Here is a 24,981-nt window from a genome sequence, read left to right as displayed (position 1 = left end):
GCAAAAGTGTTGTTCGTCACCAGCGTGTTTTTCTCCGCTCGAAGCTCCTCAGATCCTCCAGACTGAGGTCCTTCACTGAAGCTCGGAGGTTCTGCTCTAGATGCTGGTTCGTTGCTGCGGAAAAAACTCTTCATTTTCACGGTAAATAATCACAACTTTACCAACTTTCTGAGCTGCCATGTCTGAAGCTAATGCTAATAGCTTCGACAAAACTATCATGCGGAATGTTTAAGAAAATGTTTTGTTGTTTTTTAAGTTTTGTCTTGTTCGAGTTTACGCTACAGTTGTTACTAATAACTAGTTACTAGTTACATAGTTTTCATGTCACAGCAAGTTGATCTGGTCTCCAAGTTGAAGTTGGTGAGATGGTGCGTTCAGGTGCAGGTGCGTTCAGGCGCTGACAGTAAGAACATGCTTTATTCACTTCAGGCGTTTGTTTTCTGTTGACACACCTTCAGGCATGTCTTTGTTTCCACTATTCAATGATTCCTGTTTTTCAACATGCTTCTGGTTTCCGAAAGGTTTTAAATGTAAACTAACTAGTGGCTGTTAACTTTGTGTCTTTACTTACGTTGCCTTTTAGTTATTTTATCTTTATGGTTTTGACAGACAGGATTTCTTATACAACAATAACAATAATAAAATCGACAGTGTAACTTGTATTTCTAGTGTCAATGTTTACATTTATTATGAATACAAATAAATAATCGTAGTATTACAATTGGAGTCACCATAGTATTACTTTGTGAGTCACCGTAGTATTACTCTGGTATTATTACTTTGTGAGTCATCGTAGTATTACTCTGGTATTATTACTTTGGGAGTCACCGTAGTATTACTCTGGTATTATTACTTTGCGATTCACCGTAGTATTACTCCACGAGTCACAGTAATATTACTCTGAGAGTCACTGTAGTATTGCTCCGGTAGTGTTACTCTACTAGTCTCCGTAGTATTACTCCAATAGTATTACTCCAATAGTATTACTCCGCGAGTCACCGTAGTATTATTCCGCAAATCACCTTAGTATTACTCCAGTAGTACTATTCCGAGAGTCACCGTAGTATGCTCTGGTTGTATTTCTCTGAGTCACCGTAGTATTACTCAGGTAGTATTTCTCTGCGAGTCACCGTAGTTTTGCTCCGGTAGTATTACTCTGCGAGTCTCTGTAATAGTACTCCAGCAGTCACAGTAGTATTGCTCCGAGAGTCACCATAGTATTGCTCCTCAAGTCACTGTAGTATTACACGGGTATTATTACTCCTCAAGTCCCCGTAGTATTACTCCAGTAGAATTACTCCGTGAATCACAGTAGTATTACTCCAGTAGTATCTTCTGCGAGTAACCGTAGTATTACTCCGGTACTACTACTCCACGAGTCACCGTAATGGTACTCCAGCATTCACAGTAGTATTACTTGGCGATTCACCATAGTATTAATCCACAAGTCGCAGTTGTATTACTTTGCCAGACACCGTTGTTTTTGGTGTTTGAAGTAGAAAATATTTCCATAGTCGACTCTTTTTATTTTCTTAACCACACTTGATCTAAATAAGTCAACACATGAACGCACACACACACATTAGTGACACACACTCAAACATCAGGTGATGAGCATTTTCACAAAAGTGAGTCATTTCTAGCCATAGTTTCAAAAAAGTCACACATTCTTTTAATCACTGTTACTTTTGACTATATCTTGGGTGTTTTTATAGGTTTTATTTACACAAATTAATCAGGCAAGATGTTGGAAAACATGAAGGACTCAAAGTCAAAATACACTTCAGAACCATCGACAAACTGTACTTCTAGTCCGACACACTTAATGTGGACTTTCATATGAAACAGAAAAACAGATTTTGAGCGAAATTGCAATAAAAAATATCGTAGTTTTGATGCCGTTTGTCAAATATTCATTCATTTTGTAGGCGCTTGTGTGGGACGCACCGGTCATTCCCTCACTCACCGGCAGGTGGCAGCATTAACATGTGACATATTTGCTTCAGCGTCTGTGTTTATTAGTAAAGATATAATACAATACATTATTATGTACAATATCTTGTAAATAATGTTAATACAAATGTGTGGAAGTAAAACTTCTCAACAACAGGACTTTGTGCAACCATTAATCTAGTTTACTGCACAGAGGATTTAAAGTTTGTTCAGAAGTGTTGTTTTTTCGGTGTTAAAGGAGAGAAGAGTCGGTGAATCCACCTGGAGGAAGTGGGTCGGATGGTTTCGACAAACTACTATAAACGGAAACGCTGAAAATTGTCTCGGGCACATGTGGAGTGTTTCAAATCTATATTTTCTCTTTGCTTTTGTTGGAAATTGGTTGTAAAACGTGGCTCCCTGGCAGAGGTATGTCTTATCTTTGTGCTTTTTCTAGTTCCTGTTTCTTTCAAGATGATCATATTTTGGTTTATTTACTTTATATCGATAAATAAGTATTACGTTTTATCGGTTTGTAAGTGTATTTCACCTGTTTTTTTTTACTTCATTGACCACCGTGTGTGTCGTCACCGTACCTGGATTATTTCTTTCTTTCATGAGCGACGGATAAATGAATAATCTCCACCTAAAGTTAATGTCTTCTAAGAAAAAACGGTTTTCTAGCTGTTAAAAATGGTCTGCAATTGAAAAGACCAGTCGTCACAAATGTTATAAGAAATAATTCATTGAAAAATAACAGGCATAAAACTTCTTTAAGGTTGAATTAAATAAACTTCTGTGACACGACAAGTTTAATATACATATCATTTTCCTACAGGTTTTTTTAAAATCCGGGCACAAGCCGTCAAACAGGTTAAAGGAAGTACAAGTACATAGTTGAGATATTTATAAACGTACATGTAGAAATGTCGGCGAAACAATGTGAGACGATGACGTCGGCAGTAGAATGTGTGAATGGAAGTTTTCTTTCATCTTTAAAACGTCTACTTTGACATGTACTTTAATCAATGCTATTTAATCCAACAACTCCTAAAATGTTTTGAAGTTCTGATAAGAACAATTTATTATAAAGAAATAAAATACAGAGCCTGAATACATTTTCCCAAGAAAACCCCAAATACTAGACGCTAACATGAAGCTTGTTTTAGACTCGACGTCTCTGATCTCTTTTGAAGTTTCAACCACTTGTTGTTGTTTACAAATCTGAGCTGAGCTATCGTTTGCTGTCGTTGCCGTGAAAGATTATCCTTCAACCCTGGATTGAAGCTCTGCTTGCGTTTTGACTTAATAAATGAAGGATAAACTAACTGGTGTCGACACCTTTGTTTGCTCGATGTTCCAAACGAGTCAACACTGAGACGTTGACTTAATCCAAATACATTCTTTCATCTCACAAAACCGTCTTCCCATTGTTCGAAGGAAAAAACATTTCTGGTTCAACTTGTAGCTATTTTAATACTCGATGGCGTTTTGCAAATAGTACATGTAGGTGTGTGTTTGTACAGTGTATACAGGTACTGTGTGTGTGCAGTATAACAATCGTTTGTCAGTCAACTGTGGCTTATTCCCTGATCAAAGATTTTTATTCTAAAAGTTTTCGGTTCTCTCGCCGTCCGTGTCATTTCCTGCGTCGAGGCGCCTCTGGCAAAGCGTGGCACCCCTGCTGTGTTTCCGACAGAAGTCCGGGACCAGATCCTCCTCCACGTTCGCGTCTCGGACTTCGATCCGCAGCCCAGTTTTTCTCCCTCTGTTGATTTTGGCGTCGCCGAAAGCTCGGCCCACGCCGGTCGTCTGGTGTCGTTGGCTTCATGTGAACCGGGTCGTCTGTGGGGGGGGCGGTCGGGGGCACATTCCAGCGGGCGAGGTCAACCCACGTCTTTCTCGGGGGACGCGTGACGCTTGTAAGTCTTGTCATGAGCGAGAGATTTGAGCCGTTGAGCTGGTCCTGGTTATCTGTAGCCTCTGATCTTCGAGACCTTTAGACGACAGATGGCGTCACGGATAGAAGTCATGGAACCAGGACTTCTCTCTCTCCCTCTCGCTCGTCCCGTCAGAGACCTTGTAGAAGATCTCATTAGACACAATACCGTCTGACTCGTCACATGATGATGTTCAGCCTGAAGGCACGATCGGGTCGCCTTGGCAACATCTCGCCAAAATACTGTAGTTCCTCGTGTTCTACTGTCACATATTTGTCTTTAAAGACCCTCCATTGTCTGTAAATCTGCTAATAATGTCAACCTTTTCAGCGGATCAAGAGCCCCGGGGTCGTACCCCACACCCACGCCATTTTTATCCTTTGCTTTGTTACGAAAAAGAAGAAAAACCAGTTCCGAAGTATCGCTGTCCCTTTATCAATCACCGCCGTAATGGAATTTTTTTTTTTTAAGGTAATTCTTTGCAGATTTCAAAGCATTTGATTTTTTTTTTTCCATTTTTTTTCCAGGTGAACATTGTACTCGTTACGCTCGTCTATCTTGTCATTTAATGTTTTCTCTTATCTCGCGGCAGACGCCAATAAAGTGGTTTCGTTCTGAATCAGAGTCGGTAATTCAAGGTCTCGAGCTGACGTGTCCTTCAGTCGATCATGTGACCCTCGTGACCCTCGTGACCCTCGTGACTGTCGACCTGTTGCTGCTTTTCAATTAACTATTATAGATTAACTGTATAGAACATTAACTTAAAATAAATAATAATAATAAAACTTCTGTATCTGGTGTCGTTTAGTACTTTACACAACAATGAATTATTTAAAGGATTTTTGTTTTTTTCTGTACATTAAAAAACGTTGGTATTTTGTCACCAAAGGACACGAGTGACATGAGAGTATCTTTAAATATTGGAAAAAGATGGAGTAGAGAGATGCTCCGGTAGTATTACTCCGCCAGTTACCGTTGTATTACTCCGGTAGTAGTACTCTGGTAGTATTACTCCGGTAGTATTACTCTGCGAGTCACCGTAGTATTACTCCGGTAGTATTACTCTGTGAGTCACCATAGTATTATTCCGCGAGTCACCTTAGTATTACTCCGGTAGTACTACTCCAAAAGTCACCGTAGTATTGCTTCGGTAGTATTTCTCCGCGAGTCACCTTAGTATTACTTCGGTAGTACTACTCCAAAAGTCACCGTAGTATTGCTTCGGTAGTATTTCTCCGCGAGTCACCTTAGTATTACTTCGGTAGTACTACTCCAAAAATCACCGTAGTATTGCTTCGGTAGTATTTCTCCGCAAGTCACCGTAGTATTACTCCGGTAGTATTACTCCACGAGTCACCGTAGTATTACTCTGTGAGTCACCTTGATATTACTCTAAAGTCTTGTGTTTTCTGTACATTAAAAACGTTGGTATTTGTCACCAAAGGACACGACGGACATGAGAGTATCATTAAATATTGGAAAAAGATGGATTTGCAGATTTTCTTTACTATTTTCTGAGGAAACTGAAACAATTGAAACACTTTTCGTTGCATCTTCTCCTGGTTTCTCTGGAAAGGCGTGACTTTCATGGAGGTAGTTCTGATCCAACCTTCACATCCTGCTGCACCAGTCTTCACGCTGGGATCCTGTCTTTTGTTTGTTGATGTTGGGTGTGTTCAGGCTCGGTCAACACGGACCCGAGAGAACCTTTTGAAAAAGTTCCCATTTAGTCACTTTTTCCATATTTGCTCTGATCTCAAGTGAAGAATTCATTGAAACATATCAATTTAAAGAGTTTAAGAAAGTTGTTGTTACATCAACGACTCAAATATTATGTATTTACGACAGGAAAATGGTTGAATAAAAGAGTATAAATGAGTAACAAAAAAAAGAAATATATTAGTTTAAAGCAGACCGATTATAATTAGACATAATTATATATAATATTAAAATTATATTTGTGATCATTACATGTTTATCCAAATATGTCACTGACTCGGAAATCATCTGAGTAAACATTCAAATTCTGGTGTCATTGTTCAACTGAAATTGAAGGTGTGTGTGTGTGTGTGTCAGTGTGTGTCAGTGTGTGTCAGTGTGTGTCAGTGTGTGTGTGTGTGTGTGTCACTCAATACTTTTGAGAAGATTTTTTTTTCTTCTTCTTCCGTCCACGTCAACCAATCACGGGCCTCGATGCAAATCGGCCCCGGCCTGGTCTGCCGGAGCCCCTCCCCCTCCAGCCCTTGTGTCAGTGAACGTACCTTTTTCTCTCTTCCTTTTCTACACTCTTTCGCTCGCTGGCTCTCACACATGCTCTTCCTCCTCTCTTTGCGTCGCCACCGAAGCCAGATCAGTCGTTCAGTCGGGGAGGTAGGACTTGTTTGTGGGACGAGAAGAAACCCTAGGAATGGAAAAGCATCCTGGCTTTACTTGCAAAAACCCTCATGTGAGTGAACCGGCAGATTTTGTTTCGTGTGTGTGTGTGTGTGTGAGTGTGAGAGAGAGTGTGTGTGAGTGTGAGAGAGAGTGTGTGTGAGAGAGAGTGTGTGTGTGTGTGTGTGTTTTCCTGCCTCTCGTCGGACACTCCCGTCAGAGGGAACAGTGGCTTCATCTCTCTCTGCTTTGTCATTCTGGCTTCTTTGCCGTCCTTCCCTTCCTTCCCTTCCTTCCCTTCCCCCCCTAGAGCCACCGTACTGGCTGCTGATGTCGTCTTGTGATGCTCGGCTGGAGGGTCGTGGCGAAGAGAGCCGGCTTTTGAGCGTCGCAGATTTTGACCCAAGCAAGAAAAACGCTGGGACCAAGAAAAAGACTCGAATGTTTCGATCGTAACGCCCCCAGAGAAGCTACTTTTTTGGGTCCTTGAGCTAATGTTGACGTAGCCACGCGCCGCTGGAGGGCGATGACTTTTGATCCAAACACTGATTTCTGTCTCCAGCTCCCACGCGCTCACCTTGAGCTCGATTCCCCGTTTGTGTAAACAGACGTTGTCGGGCGACGGTCACGTAGTCGACTCCTTCGGGACCGGATCGATGGATCGACAGAATCCGATCCGTTGTCATGGACGCGTGTTGAAGAATAAAAAGCTTCTCCTGTTGCTTCGAACACAACTTCTTCCCTTCTTGAATACTTACTGTTGTCATCGTGTCAGACGTGGGTGTCGTGGGAATCTCCCTGAACTGGATCACAATGACTGGATTATTGTGGGGAATTCTTGTAGAACCTCGTCCGGCTAAAGTTTCAAGAGACGTCGCTAGAATACTAGAAGAAGAATTCAAATGTAATGACAGTTTTTGACAGTTTTTGAGCGGAGCCGTCTCGTATCAACGAGCAGTGACTCGTGGTGTTCGTCGGTTTAAAGTTAAGCATCAAAAAGGCAGATAACAAAAGTTGCCGGACGTCCTTTGAGGAAACAGGAAGTGATAAAAAGTCATGTTCTTTCCTGGAAATGAGCATCTGTTGAAGTTGTACCTTGAATTATTAACAGGATAAATGGCTCAAGAACGCAGACGCACCTTAAACGTTACGTAAGAATCGTAAACACTTGTCCATCGAGTCCTTTATTTGTTCATGTTGTATTAAGAACCTGCACATCCTGTTAATGCCCCTCCAGGTTTCCTTTCACACCTAGTGATGCGTTATATCGCTGAAAGGTACAGATTTAATTACTGCTTTAGAGAATATTACACAACTATTTCAGTTCATTACCTCTTTCAAGAATAGTACGCAAATATTTCAGTTAATTACAGCTTTCAATAAAATAACACAGATATTTCAGTTCATTAAATGACTTGGAAAATGTGTGAAAATGAACCAATTGTCTGTGAATGTTACATACTTGACAAACAGAGGTTGTGTTTTGTGTTACTGTAAGTTTGATACACATTTATTTATTTGTCACCAAAGGACATGAGAGTATTTTTAAACATTGGAAAATGGATTTGCAGATTTTCCTAACTATTTTGAAGTCACCTTAGTATTACTCTGGTAGTATTACTCCGCGAGTCCCTGTAGTAATACTATGGTATTATTACTTCGCGAGTCAACGTAGTATTACTTCGAGAGTCACCGTGGTATTACTCTGGTATAACAACTTCGCGAGACAACTTGTATTACTCCGCAAGTCACGGTAGTATTACTCCGAGAGTCACCGTAGTATTGCTCGGGTAGTATTACTCCACGAGTCAACGTAGTATTACTCCAGGAGTATTACTCCTGTAGTATTACTCCGGTAGTATTTCTCCGCAAGTCCCCGTAGAATTACTCTGAGAGTCACCGTAGTATTACTCAGGTAGTATTACTCCGTGAGTAACCGTAGTATTACACCTGTAGTATTACTCTGTGAGTCACCCTAGTATTAACATTTATGGACGTCAAGAAAACATTCTCTGGATCTATTTTGGTGGATTTCTACGTGTAAATTTAACCAAAGATGTGATGTAAGGACTTATAAATAAATATTACTTACTTACTTACTTAACTAAATGGTACAAATGTGGTGAGTTTTACTTCATTCTTTTACTTGATCACCGTGTCAAGTCACCACAGCACTCCCTGCCTCCTCGTCTACTCGCGGCGACAGGTGAGGCCACGCCTCTCTATCCTGTTTCCACGCAGGTGACACATCACCATCCACGCTTCGACACAAAATACTACGTTCTTACGAAACCACATTCTTAAGGAGCGCGTTCATGTTCTTGTCGAGGTTCTGTGTTTGAAACGAATGGAGACTTAAATGAGTTTCTAATCCTGTCGTACTGGTGGAACCAGAAGTGGCTCCGAGTTCTTTTCACCGGCGATGGGTTCCTTCGAGGAGGAATAATCCCTGACAATGTCTTCTGAACAAAGACCTTGATCCCAGAGTATTCTGGTGTTTAAGGAGTGGAATCTGTTCCGTGAATACCTTGAAATGTTTCCGGTGAAATAACCTAAAAGTTAAGCAGACGATCGACTATAAATGTGTATCAAACTTACAGTAACACAACAAAATGAACTGAAATAAAAAAGTTTAAATCGTTACATTTCTAAATATTCTCGCATTTGAATCGTTCTTATTCTGAAAGCAATGACGCCATTTTGTTCAGTCGTGACTCGAACTCTCCAGCTGTTCTTTTATGGACGATCTTCTCTACGTTACATCGTCCGGTCGACGTTCCCCGGAGACTCTGTCATGTGACCAAACTGCTTTACATATTCATCCTTATTTGCATAATGAAACTTGGCTGTGGGACTGTTTGTACAACATAAGTGTTGCACTGTTTGGACACTAGGTGGAGCAACAAATAAGATTTCCAATCTTGCTTATTGGGGCTTTAATTTTTAGTTTACTTGTCGGAAAATTGTGTTTCTTTAAATCGTGAAAACATTGGAGAGTCACTAGTTTGACTAGTTGTGTATCAGTAATAGTCTGCACCTTTTTTTTTCTTCATAGATTTCAGAATTAATAGGAAATCCAGACGTATAAAATCTAAATTTAAAGAATTACCCTTGAGATCGGATGTGTTTTTTGTTTGTGTTTTATTATTTCTGCCTAAAATTAAAGCTCATATTTCAAACGTAGCTTTTATTCAACAGACAGGTTGGTAGATGAAAACCCTAATGAAACATGGATGCCATCATGTGTGGGCAGCAGGATTCTTTTTTATTTTTCATTTTCTTGTCCAGGAGTTAAATAGTTTTCTGACCAACGTCTGTTTGTGCTCACAGAAAATTACAAGATAAATTAGAATGAATTTCAGGCAGGAGAGGGCAGAAGAATTCGGAGATTTGAGCAAAAAAAATGTGTCTATATGAATTTTAAAAATCATTCAGTGTTTATCGTGATGATTACACAAAAAGCTACAAACTAGTTTCTTGGTTTATCTTTGACGTCGATATCTTCTTGTTATTTCTGATGCACTTCTCGTGCTCATGTCTTCTTCATGAAACATTCAAAGCGCTTTAGTGTCGTTTATTCTGGTTTGTGTGTTTGTCGTTTTCCCAAATGTGACTTAATCTCGGATATTTGACGCAGTACAAACCCTTTTCCTCACGTGTATCTTCCTCCGCAGGAGCTCTACTCTGTGAAGATCCTCAGGAGCAAAGAGCATAAGCAGATCATGGACATGGAGAATCAGGTACGAGCTTCTCTTGAGTGAACGGTTTGTGTCGAAGGATTTATTGGTAACGGGTCTTCTTCTCGTCGCAGTGCAAGCGGAGGCTGAGGGTGTGCGTGGCGACCTGCAACAGGGCCGACTACTCCAAGCTGGCCCCCATCATGACGGGCATCAAGAACCACCCCGACGAGTTCGATCTGGAGGTGGTGGTGCTCGGTTCGCATCTGATCGACGACTACGGGTGAGTCTGCGGCTCGACGGCAGGAATGTCATCTTGAAAGTGGGACGAACGACGACAAGATGGGTTTCTGAGCGTGTTCTTCTGACGCACTTACTTCACATTGAGAAGATATTGTAAGATTCAACATGATTTCTCTCTGACGGTAAACATCATGACACTCAAGTGACGCACAAGGAGGTCATTTGAACAATTGTTGTCAGTTGTCGCAAGTGTGTGTGTTGACTCACAACACTAGAGTTGTGTGTATCTTGATGAATGTGTTGATGCGTGTCACGATACAGGGTCAACAATGAGATGTATAGTGATGGTATAGTAAGTATATATGTGTAGTATTGTCCAGTACTTGACTCTGGTGTTGTGATACTGTAGTAACAAGTATATATGTGTAGTATTGTCCAGTACTTGACTCTGGTGTTGTGATACTGTAGTAACAAGTATATATGTGTAGTATTGTCCAGTACTTGACTCTGGTGTTGTGATACTGTAGTAACAAGTATATATGTGGAGTATTGTCCAGTACTTTACTCTGGTGTTGTGATAGTGTAGTAACAAGTATATATGTGTAGTATTGTCCAGTACTTGACTCTGGTGTTGTGATGGTGTAGTAACAAGTATATATGTGGAGTATTGTCCAGTACTTGACTCTGGTGTTGTGATAGTGTAGTAATAAGTATATCTGTGTAGTATTGTCCAGTACTTGACTCTGGTGTTGTGATAGTGTAGTAATAAGTATACATGTGTAGTATTGTCCAGTACTTGACTCTGGTGTTGTGATAGTGTAGTAACAAGTATATATGTGTAGTTTTGTCCAGTACTTGACTCTGGTGTTGTGATAGTGTAGTAACAAGTATATATGTGTAGTATTGTCCAGTACTTGACTCTGGTGTTGTGATACTGTAGTAACAAGTATATATGTGTAGTATTGTCCAGTACTTGACTCTGGTGTTGTGATACTGTAGTAACAAGTATATATGTGGAGTATTGTCCAGTACTTTACTCTGGTGTTGTGATAGTGTAGTAACAAGTATATATGTGTAGTATTGTCCAGTACTTGACTCTGGTGTTGTGATACTGTAGTAACAAGTATATATGTGGAGTATTGTCCAGTACTTTACTCTGGTGTTGTGATAGTGTAGTAACAAGTATATATGTGTAGTATTGTCCAGTACTTGACTCTGGTGTTGTGATGGTGTAGTAACAAGTATATATGTGGAGTATTGTCCAGTACTTGACTCTGGTGTTGTGATAGTGTAGTAATAAGTATATCTGTGTAGTATTGTCCAGTACTTGACTCTGGTGTTGTGATAGTGTAGTAATAAGTATACATGTGTAGTATTGTCCAGTACTTGACTCTGGTGTTGTGATAGTGTAGTAACAAGTATATATGTGTAGTTTTGTCCAGTACTTGACTCTGGTGTTGTGATAGTGTAGTAACAAGTATATATGTGTAGTATTGTCCAGTACTTGACTCTGGTGTTGTGATAGTGTAATAACAAGTATATATGTGTAGTATTGTCCAGTACTTGACTCTGGTGTTGTGATAGTGTAGTAACAAGTATATATGTGTAGTATTGTCCAGTACTTGACTCTGGTGTTGTGGTAGTGTAGTAACAAGTATATATGTGTAGTATTGCGAGTACTTGATTCTGGTGTTGTGATAGTGTAGTAACAAGTATATATGTGTAGTATTGCGAGTACTTGATTCTGGTGTTGTGATAGTGTAGTAACAAGGATATATGTGTAGTATTGCAAGTACTTGACTCTGGTGTTGTGATAGTGTAGTAACAAGGATATATGTGTAGTATTGCGAGTACTCTACGCTGGTGTTGTGATAGTGTAGTAACAAGTATATATGTGTAGTATTGTCCAGTACTTGACTCTCGTGTTGTGATAGTGTAGTAACAAGTATATATGTGTAGTATTGTCCAGTACATGACTCTGGTGTTGTGATAGTGTAGTAACAAGTATATATGTGTAGTATTGTCCAGTACTTGACTCTGGTGTTATGATAATGTAGTAACAAGTATATATGTGTAGTATTTTCCAGTACTTGACTCTGGTGTTGTGATAGTGTAGTAACAAGTATATATGTGTAGTATTGTCCAGTACTTGACTCTGGTGTTGTGATAGTGTAGTAACAAGTATATATGTGTAGTATTGTCCAGTACTTGACTCTGGTGTTGTGATAGTGTAGTAACAAGTATATATGTGTAGTATTGTCCAGTACTTGACTCTGGTGTTGTAGTATTTACAGACCACATGACTCTTGACGAAGTCGTAACTTCTTTCATTTGTTTTCAAAACAAAAAGTATTACGATATTTAAGTATATTGATATTTTCTTACGCGTCGAGTCACAAACAGTCGTCTTGTTGTAAAGACCTAGAATTCTTCTGGCTCCTCCCTCTGATGATATATAAACCATAAGCATCAGTTGTTTTGAACGACCTGACGTCATAAAGATCTTCTCACCAGGAACACCTACCGCATGATCGAGCAGGACAGCTTCGACATCAGCTCCAAACTGCACACCATCGTGCGGGGGGAGGACGAGTCGGCCATGGTGGAGAGCGTGGGTCTGGCTCTGGTGAAGCTGCCCGACGTGCTGACCCGCCTGAGACCCGACATCCTGGTGATCCACGGCGACCGCTTCGACGCTCTGGCTCTCGCCACCGCCGCCGCTCTGATGAACATCAGGATCCTTCACGTGGAGGGAGGAGAGGTGAGGCCACGCTAAGTGCATCGTACGGTCGGATTTAACATCAAATGTTGAAACTTTCTTGCTCAGACGTTACTAAACGAGCACCGAGCTGCTTGAATGAACTTTCTTCGGCCAATAATCCGACACAAAGATCACGTGACGATGTGGAAGAACACGATCCAGTAGCTCGGTGACGCTATTATACCAACATCTTATAATGAATTACCGTATTTTCCACACAATTAGACGCACTGGATTATAAGGCGCACCTTCAATGTTTGGCCTATTTTAGAAGTGTTTTCATAAATAGTTTGCACCGGATTATAAGGCGCATAGAATAAAAGATACGTTTGACTGGGGTTGTGTTATCATCCACTAGTTAAAGCTGAGCTAAAGGGAACGTCAACAAAAAGTCAGATAAAGTCAAACTTTATTAAGCGTTCTGACAACTGTGTGAGACTGGTGTTGTGAGCAGACAAATGTTGAGCAGCAGTGAAGTTGAGCGCGTGTATGACGGCTAGAGCGCAGGTGTATGACATGTTGAACGCAGGTGTATGACATGTTGAACGCACGTGTATGACTGGTTGAAAGCAGCAGAGTGATTTTGAGTCTAGAACAACCAAGCCACACTTGCTCAAAACGGTGGCAGTAATCTTACTCCATATACGTCCGCCATGATGTGCCGTGCGTCGTAAATCCCACCCAGTGGTGACGCAATGACGTAATCCCGCCAAAGGCATGTCGGCTCAGTCGTCGCAGAGTCATGACAGTGTTTGTAAACATGTCACCCACCAGGTAATGTTCATATATAAGGCGCACTGACGTTTTTTGGAGAAAATTAAAGGCTTTTAAGTGCGTCTTATAGTGCGGAAAATACGGTTTTGGAATTAAAATATTGAATTAATGTTTCGAAAATATCCCTATTGTTTTCAGCCTTTTTTTCACTTTGACCCAGAGATAACGCATGTTTTTTTTTGTATCCCTTGCGTTTCTTTTGGGTCAAGGTAAACGACCTCGGTAATGGTGACCCGAACGCCTCACATAATGCTTTGCCGCCCAGTCAACGGCTGCCGATCACTTTTGTCATTTAGCTTCTAAGTATATTATCGCTGATCGTCTTCATGAACCGGAGCGTTTGTGACCATGGATTTTTAAATTGATTTCCCCAGGTCAGCGGCACGATCGACGACTCGATCCGTCACGCCATCTCCAAGCTGGCCCACTACCACGCCTGCTGCACGCGGCAGGCCGAGCAGCACCTGATCGCCATGTGCGAGGACCACGGTCGCATCCTGCTGTCGGGCTGCCCCTCGTACGACAAGCTGCTGATGAAGGAGCGAGACGACTACCAGGACGTCATCAAGAAGTGGCTCGGTCGGTGGAGAAACCAGCTCGTCCTCGACGTCCTCGCGACTCTTTTGACGACATCGTCCTCGTGTGCGACTGTGTGCAGGAGACAAGGCGCAGGAAGGCGACTACATCGTGGCGCTGCAGCACCCGGTGACCACCGACATCCAACACTCGATTAAGATCTACGGGCTGATGCTGGACGCCCTGCTGTCCTTCAACAAGAAGACCCTCATCCTCTTCCCCAACATCGATGCTGGTGAGTTTTATTTATTATTAATTATTATATAAACCATGTTTATCTGGACGTGTCTGAGGATGTTACACCGACTGTTTATGTCAATGATACGATTCTTTTCATGAGCACCAAGATTTCCTGATCTGTTGATTCTATTTTTAATTTTCAAGCGCAAATGGCAAAACAGAAAAACTAGAATTTTTTCAATTTGTGAAGCAGGTTTGTTTTAAAACATACAATAGAATGTTTCCATTAAAATACATAAATGTTATATTTGATTGTTTGTGTTCATGTAGGGGTGGAGTTGTTTTATTTCATATCTTCACTCCAGGGTTTTTTCTTATTATTATTAATATTATTTACTGCTATATCACTTTTAATCTATTAAATGTTCTGTCACTTTTGTGTTATTTAATTGTAGTAGTTTGTTTGTTGAAGAGAAAAACAAACGAAATGTAAACATGATTTTCTTATCAATAAACATAACTGGACAATTTTCTTTCTTTTTTAAAAATGCATCCATTCAATTGGGTTTTGTAATGTTTTTCTATCATGGATTATTTATCTTCCATAAAAACTAAGATTTTAAAGAAATCCTGGGATTCATTTTTTTTAATTTGCGCGATTATAACCTGAAGCAGTATTTTAGCTGTTGCTACAGTTTAAACTGGATAAGATGGTTTTCTTTTGACAATATAGACATTTAAATGAAGAAATGGATTAAAATCTTTTGTATTTCTAGGAGAACGAAACAGAAAAGATGAGGAAAAAGACCTCCAAATGTAATTGTTGTTTTATTGTGGAAAATATTTTATTCTGTATTTTTAAAAACCTTTTACGCATTTAAAACTAAATGAAATCGTAAATGGAACGAATCCTCTGTCGTGTTCTGACCTCGATGTCTCGAGCGTAAACGACTGACGCTCTTTCTGCGGCGCCTCCACAGGAAGTAAGGAGATGGTGCGCGTGATGAGGAAGAAGAGCATCGAGCAACATCCCAACTTCCGGGCGGTGAAGCACATCCCGTTCGACGAGTTCATCACGCTGGTGTCTCACGCCGGCTGCATGATCGGCAACAGCAGCTGCGGCGTCCGTGAGGCCGGAGCCTTCGGGACGCCCGTCGTCAACCTGGGAACCAGACAGACCGGCAGAGAGACGGGTACGTCTTCTCGTCCTTTACTCTGATCTATGGACTCTGAGTGTTTTCTTTACCTGCCAGGTGAGAACGTTCTGCACGTACGAGACGCAGACACTCAAAATAAAGTCTTCCACGCTCTGGAGCTCCAGTTCGGGAAGAGATACCCTTGGTAAGACCCTCCGTTTCCTGTTCAGAGACCTGCGAGCGACGTAGTATTACTCTGCCAGACAATATAGTTTTAACCCCGCGAGACGACTTAGTTTTTTAGCTAAAAGATGTAGTGGTTTTCCGCAGCGATACATCGTAGTTTTAGGTCGCGATACATCGTAGTTTTAGGTCGCGATACGTCCTAGTTTTAGGTCGCGATACATCGTAGTTTTAGGTCGCGATACATATTTTTTTTAGCTCATGATACCTCATAGTTTTAAGTCGCGATACATCGTAGTTTTAGGTCGCGATACATCCTAGTTTTAGGTCGCAATACATATTTTTTTTAGCTCATGATACCTCATAGTTTTAAGTCGCGATACATCGTAGTTTTAGGTCGCGATACATCCTAGTTTTAGGTCGCGATACATATTTTTTTTAGCTCATGATACATCATAGTTTTAAGTCGCGATACATAGTAGTTTTAGGTCGCGATACATCCTAGTTTTAGGTCGCGATATATGTTTATTTTTAGCTCATGATACATCATAGTTTTAAGTCGCGATACATCCTAGTTTTAGGTCGCGATACATCCTAGTTTTAAGTCGCGATACATCGTAGTTTTAGGTCGCGATACATCCTAGTTTTAAGTCGCGATACATCGTAGTTTTAGGTCGCGATACATCGTAGTTTTCCGCCACGAGACATCTTAGATTTCCACCACAATACATAATAATTTCACACCGCGACACGTTGTAGTTTTAGGTCGCGATACATCCTAGTTTTAGGTCGCGATACATATTTTTTTTAGCTCATGATACATCATAGTTTTAAGTCGCGATACATCGTAGTTTTAGGTCGCGATACATCCTAGTTTTAAGTCGCGATACATCCTAGTTTAAGTCGCGATACATCGTAGTTTTCCGCCACGAGACATAATAATTTCACGCCGCGACACGTTGTAGTTTTATTCCGCGATACATCGTAGTTTTAAGTCGCGATACATCATAGTTTTAGGTCGCGATACATCGTAGTTTTATTCCGCGATACATCGTAGTTTTACGTCGCAATAGTGGTTTTACGTCCTTTTCCTCCCCAAACTTCACCTCATCATCTGACACATCAGTGAACAACAAAATCCTCTCAGACGTGACACTGAAGCTGTAGTTTTGCTCAAACCAGCTTCTCGTTCAGCAGGATTTTACGACATCATTAATTGGTTTATTTTATATTTAATGACATGACATGGTTTATAATTACAACAAGGTTTTAATTATATGTCATTATAAATGTTAAACTTGACAACACAACAATAATAATTGGTGTCTCCCTCTAGTTTCAATCGTTTTAGCGAAACAAAGAAATGAAAGTAGTAACTTCCTGAGTTATGATAAGTTATTATCTTGATCAATTGTTTATTTTAAATCCAGCTGAGAGTTGAATCATTGAACAGTTGCTCCAATCGTTTGTCTCGGCGCTGAATTAAAACCTTCTTCTTCTTCTTCTTCTTCTTCTTCTTCTTCTTCAGCTCCAACATCTACGGCGACGGCAAAGCGGTTCCTCGGATCCTGAAGTTCCTGCAGAACATCAACGTGGACGAGCCTCTGCAGAAGAGCTTCCGCTTCCCTCCCATCCAAGAATGCGCCTCGCAGGACATCGAGCACATCCTGGAGACGCAGTCGGCTCTCGCCATCGACCTGGGGGGCACCAACCTGAGGGTCGCCATCGTGTGCGTGAGGGTGAGTCCAGGGGTTCAGGCACCACATCATCTGTGTGTATTTCAGACCATTAGACACACTTAAAATCCTTACTTTTTATGGACAGTGCGTCTTATATAGTAATGCTGATTGTACTTGAGGAGGATCGACATACACGATCACCTCGAGATGTTTTGGTTTTACGCCGCAATACATCGAAGTTTTATGCCACGATACATCGAAGTTTTATGCCACGAGATGTTTTGGTTTTACGCCGCAATACATCGAAGTTTTATGCCACGATACATCGAAGTGTTACGCCTCGAGATGTTGTGGTTTTACGTCGCAATACATCTTAGTTTTACGCCATAAGACGTCTTGGTTTTATGCCCTGAGACGTGGTTTTACGCCTCGGGGCGACGTAGTAATACTCCGCAAGGCGATGTAGTAATATTCCTCTAAGCGACATAGTAATACTCCTCTAAGCGACGTAGTAATACTCCTCTAAGCGACGTAGTAATATTCTTCTAGGCGACATAGTAATACTCCTCTAAGCGACGTAGTAATACTCCGCGAGGCGACGTAGTAATACTCCGCGAGGCGATGTAGTAATACTCTTCTAGGCGACGTAGTAATATTCTTCTAGGCGACGTAGTAATATTCCTCTAGGCGACATAGTAATACTCCTCTAAGCGACCTAGTAATACTCCGCGAGGCGACATAGTAATACTCCTCTAAGCGACATAGTAATACTCCGCGAGGCGACGTAGTAATCCTCCACGAGGCGATGTAGTAATATTCCTCTAGGCGACGTAGTAATACTCTTCTAAGCGACATAGTAATACTCATCTAAGCGACATAGTAATACTCCTCTAAGCGACGTAGTAATACTCCGCGAGGCGACGTAGTAATACTCCTCTAAGCGACATAGTAATACTCCTCTAAGCGACGTAGTAATACTCCTCTAAACGACATAGTAATACTCCTCTAAGCGACATAGTAATACTCCTCTAAGCGACGTAGTAATACTCCGCGAGGCGACGTAGTAATACTCTTCTAAGCGACATAGTAATACTCCTCTAAGCGACATAGTAATACTCCTCTAAGCGACATAGTAATACTCCTCTAAGCGACGTAGTAATACTCCGCGAGGCGACGTAGTAATACTCTTCTAAGCGACATAGTAATACTCCTCTAAGCGACATAGTAATACTCCTCTAAGCGACATAGTAATACTCCTCTAAGCGACGTAGTAATACTCCGCGAGGCGACGTAGTAATACTCTTCTAAGCGACGTAGTAATACTCCTCTAAGCGACGTAGTAATACTCCGCGAGGCGACGTAGTAATCCTCCGCGAGGCATTGTAGTAATATTCCTCTAGGCGACGTAGTAATACTCTTCTAAGCGACATAGTAATACTCCTCTAAGCGACATAGTAATACTCCTCTAAGCGACATAGAAATACTCCTCTAAGCGACGTAGTAATACTCCGCGAGGCGACGTAGTAATATTCCTCTAGGCGACGTAGTAATACTCTTCTAAGCGACATAGTAATACTCCTCTAAGCGACATAGTAATACTCCTCTAAGCGACATAGAAATACTCCTCTAAGCGACGTAGTAATACTCCTCTAAGCGACGTAGTAATACTCCTCTAAGCGACGTAGTAATACTCCGCGAGGCGACGTAGTAATCCTCCGCGAGGCGATGTAGTAATACTCTTCTAGGCGACGTAGTAATATTCTTCTAGGGGACGTAGTAATATTCTTCTAGGCGACGTATTAATATTCCTCTAAGCGACCTAGTAATACTCCGCGAGGCGATGTAGTAATATTCCTCTAAGCGACATAGTAATACTCCTCTAAGCGACGTAGTAATACTCCTCTAAGCGACGTAGTAATATTCTTCTAGGCGACATAGTAATACTCCTCTAAGCGACGTAGTAATACTCCGCGAGGCGACGTAGTAATACTCCGCGAGGCGATGTAGTAATACTCTTCTAGGCGACGTAGTAATATTCTTCTAGGCGACGTAGTAATATTCCTCTAGGCGACATAGTAATACTCCTCTAAGCGACCTAGTAATACTCCGCGAGGCGACATAGTAATACTCCTCTAAGCGACATAGTAATACTCCGCGAGGCGACGTAGTAATCCTCCACGAGGCGATGTAGTAATATTCCTCTAGGCGACGTAGTAATACTCTTCTAAGCGACATAGTAATACTCCTCTAAGCGACATAGTAATACTCCTCTAAGCGACGTAGTAATACTCCGCGAGGCGACGTAGTAATACTCCTCTAAGCGACATAGTAATACTCCTCTAAGCGACGTAGTAATACTCCTCTAAACGACATAGTAATACTCCTCTAAGCGACATAGTAATACTCCTCTAAGCGACGTAGTAATACTCCGCGAGGCGACGTAGTAATACTCTTCTAAGCGACATAGTAATACTCCTCTAAGCGACATAGTAATACTCCTCTAAGCGACATAGTAATACTCCTCTAAGCGACGTAGTAATACTCCGCGAGGCGACGTAGTAATACTCTTCTAAGCGACATAGTAATAATCCTCTAAGCGACATAGTAATACTCCTCTAAGCGACATAGTAATACTCCTCTAAGCGACGTAGTAATACTCCGCAAGGCGACGTAGTAATACTCTTCTAAGCGACGTAGTAATACTCCTCTAAGCGACGTAGTAATACTCCGCGAGGCGACGTAGTAATCCTCCGCGAGGCATTGTAGTAATATTCCTCTAGGCGACGTAGTAATACTCTTCTAAGCGACATAGTAATACTCCTCTAAGCGACATAGTAATACTCCTCTAAGCGACATAGAAATACTCCTCTAAGCGACGTAGTAATACTCCGCGAGGCGACGTAGTAATATTCCTCTAGGCGACGTAGTAATACTCTTCTAAGCGACATAGTAATACTCCTCTAAGCGACATAGTAATACTCCTCTAAGCGACATAGAAATACTCCTCTAAGCGACGTAGTAATCCTCCGCGAGGCGATGTAGTAATATTCCTCTAGGCGACGTAGTAATACTCTTCTAAGCGACATAGTAATACTCCTCTAAGGGACATAGTAATACTCCTCTAAGCGGCGTAGTAATACTCCTCTAAGCGACGTAGTAATACTCCGCGAGGCGACGTAGTAATCCTCCGCGAGGCGATGTAGTAATACTCTTCTAGGCGACGTAGTAATATTCTTCTAGGGGACGTAGTAATATTCTTCTAGGCGACGTATTAATATTCCTCTAAGCGACCTAGTAATACTCCGCGAGGCGATGTAGTAATATTCCTCTAGGCGACGTAGTAATACTCTTCTAAGCGACATAGTAATACTCCTCTAAGCGACGTAGTAATACTCCTCTAAGCGACATAGTAATACTCCTCTAAGCGACGTAGTAATACTCCGCGAGGCGACGTAGTAATATTCCTCTAGGCGATGTAGTAATATTCCTCTAGGCGACATAGTAATACTCTTCTAAGCGACATAGTAATACTCCTCTAAGCGACATAGTAATACTCCTCTAAGCGACATAGAAATACTCCTCTAAGCGACGTAGTAATACTCCGCGAGGCGACGTAGTAATATTCCTCTAGGCGACATAGTAATACTCTTCTAAGCGACATAGTAATACTCCTCTAAGCGACATAGTAATACTCTTCTAAGCGACATAGTAATACTCCTCTAAGCGACATAGTAATACTCCTCTAAGCGACATAGTAATACTCTTCTAAGCGACATAGTAATACTCCTCTAAGCGACATAGTAATACTCCTCTAAGCGACGTAGTAATACTCGGCGAGGCGACGGAGTATAACAGCAGAATAAAAAAGCATTATTATCCTTCTAGTGTAAAAAGTTGCTTATGTTTCTCACAACGATCTTCAGGGAAACATCGTGAAGAAGTTCATCAAACCGAACCCGAAGACGTTCGAGGACAGGATGGAGCTCATGAAGAAAATGTGTAAAACCGCCATCACTGAAGCCTCCAACCTCAACTGCAGGATCCTCGGCGTCGGTGAGTCTCCAGGTCCCTGAAGACACGGGAGGATGGATTCACTCAGACTCTCTCTCGCAGGCGTGTCCACGGGCGGACGCGTCAACCCGCAGGACGGCGTCATCATGCATTCCACGAAGCTGATCCGCGAGTGGTCGAGCGTGGACCTGAGGACGCCGCTGTCCAGCGAGCTGCACCTGCCCGTGTGGATCGACAACGACGGCAACTGCGCCGCTCTGGCCGAGAAGAAGTTCGGTCGCGGCCGAGGCGTCGAGAACTTCGTCACCGTCATCACGGGCACAGGTGAGGAGGAGGAGGCGACCTTTGACCCGCGCAGACGCTGACGGGGTCTTGACTCGACACAGGTATCGGGGGCGGGATCATCCATCACAACGAGCTGATCCACGGCAGCACCTTCTGCGCCGCCGAGCTCGGGCACATCGTGGTTTCGCTGGACGGACCCGAGTGTTCCTGCGGCGGCAGAGGCTGCATCGAGTCCTTCGCCTCCGGCCTCGCGCTGCAGAGAGAAGCCAAGAGGCTACACAGCGGTACGAGAGTCCGTTTGGTGATGTTTATATTATGTGTATATATAACATTCAATGGTTGAATTTATCCTTCAAATGTTGTTTTTTAAGCATTTAATTATTTTAATTTGTAGTCTTTTAAATTCAATATCATTTATCAAATGGTTTTTTTTAAATAAATCTACAAATAATTTCATTCAATTATTCTAAAAAATAAACTATACTATTATTTACACTGCGATACATCGTAGTTTTATGCCGCGGGAGGTTGTGGTTTTACGCTGCGATACATCGTAGTTTTACGCCGCGATACATCGTGGTTTTACGCCGCGATACGTCGTAGTTTTACGCTGCGATACATCGTGGTTTTACGCCGCGATACATCGTGGTTTTATGCTGCGATACATCATAGTTTTATGCCGCGATACATCTTAGTTTTACGCCGCGATACATCGTAGTTTTACGCCGCGATACATCGTAGTTTTACGCCGCGATACATCGTAGTTTTACGCCGCGATACATCGTAGTTTTACGCTGCGATACATAGTAGTTTTACGCTGCGATACATCGTAGTTTTACGCTGCGATACATCGTAGTTTTACGCTGCGATACATAGTAGTTTTACGCTGCGATACATCGTAGTTTTACGCTGCGATACATCGTAGTTTTACGCTGCGATACATCCTAGTTATACATCCTAGTTTTACGCCACGATGCATCCTAGTAATACATCCTAGTTTTACGCCGCGATGCATCCTAGTTATACATCCTAGTTTTACGCCGCGATACATCGTGGTTTTACGCTGCGATACATCATAGTTTTACGCCGCGATACATCGTAGTTTTACGCTGCGATACATCGTAGTTTTACGTCGTAGTTTTACGTCGTAGTTTTACGCCGCGATACGTCGTAGTTTTACGCTGCGATACATCGTAGTTTTACGTCGTAGTTTTACGTTGTAGTTTTACGTCGTAGTTTTACGTCGTAGTTTTACGCCGCGATACGTCGTAGTTTTACGTCGTAGTTTTACGTCGTAGTTTTACGTCGTAGTTTTACGTCGTAGTTTTACGTCGTAGTTTTACGTCGTAGTTTTACGTCGTAGTTTTACGTCGTAGTTTTACGTCGTAGTTTTACGTCGTAGTTTTACGTCGTAGTTTTACGTCGTAGTTTTACGCTGCGATACATCGTAGTTTTACGTCGTAGTTTTACGTCGTAGTTTTACGTCGTAGTTTTACGTCGTAGTTTTACGTCGTAGTTTTACGTCGTAGTTTTACGTCGTAGTTTTACGTCGTAGTTTTACGTCGTAGTTTTACGTCGTAGTTTTACGTCGTAGTTTTACGTCGTAGTTTTACGTCGTAGTTTTACGTCGTAGTCTTACGTCGTAGTTTTACGTCGTAGTTTTACGTCGTAGTTTTACGTCGTAGTTTTACGCCGCGATACGTCGTAGTTTTTAATACTATTTATTTTCATTGAAAGGTTGAATTTGTTGGTGGTTTTTAACTAAAATTTTAAAATGCAATATTTTTCTAAATTTAATTCAACTCTTTTTAATTTGTAGTCTTTTAAATTCAATATAAATGTTCTTTCCATTGTTTTTTAATAAATATCCAAATGATTTAATTCCATTATTCTTTAAAAAAGTAACATTTCAAAAACAAAGATCCAACATTAGCATCTTCTGCTCCTCAGAGGACCTGCTGAAGGTTGAAGGCGACGACGTGAAGAACTGCGACACCATCACCGCGGCTCATCTCATCAGCGCCGCTCAACAAGGCAACGCCGGCGCCGCCGCCGTCCTGAAGAAAGGTTCCACGTCGCGTCTCCAAGAAAAGACCAGTTCCAACTAAACGTCGTCTCGTTGTTTCCGTCCGCAGCTTCCACGGCTCTGGGCGTCGGCGTCGTCAACGTCCTCCACCTGGTCAACCCCTCCATGGTCGTCCTGTCGGGGGTCCTGGCCTCCGTCTACCTGGAGCCGGTGAAGTCCATCGTCTCCGAGCGGGCGCTCCCGTCCACCAAGAGCGTCGCCGTGGTGACCTCTGACCTGCAGGAGCCGGCGCTGCTGGGCGCGGCCAGCATGGTGCTGGACTACGCAACCAGACGTCTTTATTAAAGATGCTTTTTTCCTTCGCCGGAGATGTTTTTGTACGCCTCGTCACGGCGCCTGCTGGTCGCACGACGCCACTTTTGTTCGGTTTAGAGACGCTTGTACGAATGTCCGTGTAGTCGATAATAAAACTTTATTTAATTTAAATTCTATTTTCAAAAACAAGTGAAGAACAAGAAGACGATCGTTCGCTGAACGTGTTCGTTTTAATTCAACGCGATGTTTGTCGACGATCGTTTCCCCGACGGTTTGACCCTCGCGGGCGTTTTTATTGATGCTGAAGGTTCTGGAAACGAATGATTCCAAGAATCGTGAGATGTTTCCAGAATCTTTCGATATTTAATGAAGGTTTTGTGACCAAAGTTTTCGCCAACATTTTGCTGCTAAGAAAAGCCTCGACGACCCTTTTTATCGCACACTACGTTATTTAAGCTTCCGGGACAAACGACGGATCAAGACATTATGGGCTTAAAATGTTTATATCATGTGTCGGTAAACATTCTCTTCCCGTGTTTATTTAATGTTTACACATGTTTGTGTAACGACCACTCAAGTGTACTTCGGACGTTTAATTTCACTGGTGTCACGGTCCAAATAAAGGTGTTTTTGGTCCAAATAAAGGTGTTTTTGGTCCAAATGAATGTGTTTCTGTTCCAAATTAATGTGTTTTTGGTCCAAATTAATGCGTTTTTGGTCCAAATGAATATGTTTCTGTTCCAAATTAAGGTGTTTTTGGTCCAAATTAAGGTGTTTTTGGTCAAATTTAATGTGTTTTCGGTCCAAACTAAGGTGTTTTCGGTCCAAACTAAGGTGTTTTTGGTCCAAATTAAGGTGTTTTTGGTCCAAATTAATGTTTCTGGTCCAAA

At 41.8% G+C, this 24,981-nt stretch overlaps 1 protein-coding gene across 3 annotated transcripts; it reads left to right on the top strand.

Moving 5' to 3' along the window:
• On the top strand, positions 1–24,735 carry gne (glucosamine (UDP-N-acetyl)-2-epimerase/N-acetylmannosamine kinase). Of its 3 annotated transcripts, XM_087811018.1 has the most exons (15): positions 4,329–4,343; positions 6,269–6,318; positions 9,920–9,985; positions 10,057–10,205; positions 12,680–12,926; positions 14,075–14,279; positions 14,359–14,511; positions 15,437–15,649; positions 15,710–15,797; positions 17,304–17,514; positions 21,378–21,507; positions 21,568–21,789; positions 21,852–22,034; positions 23,701–23,817; positions 23,886–24,735. In XM_087811018.1, exons 2-15 carry the CDS (start codon positions 6,280–6,282, stop codon positions 24,119–24,121), a joined length of 2,259 nt encoding a protein of 752 aa, XP_087667144.1. In that variant the 5' UTR covers positions 4,329–4,343; positions 6,269–6,279; the 3' UTR covers positions 24,122–24,735. The 3 variants fall into 3 exon arrangements, with proteins under 3 accessions (XP_087667153.1, XP_087667144.1, XP_087667136.1); XM_087811027.1 differs by lacking the exons at positions 4,329–4,343; positions 6,269–6,318 and adding an exon at positions 1–141; XM_087811010.1 differs by lacking the exon at positions 4,329–4,343 and having other exon boundaries at positions 6,150–6,318.
• Positions 24,736–24,981: the final 246 nt, after the last annotated feature.

The sequence above is a fragment of the Callionymus lyra genome, chromosome 1, assembly GCF_982586985.1.
Source record: "Callionymus lyra chromosome 1, fCalLyr1.hap1.1, whole genome shotgun sequence".
Classification (NCBI taxonomy): domain Eukaryota; kingdom Metazoa; phylum Chordata; class Actinopteri; order Syngnathiformes; family Callionymidae; genus Callionymus; species Callionymus lyra.
This window is presented reverse-complemented; position numbering and strand designations above follow the sequence as displayed.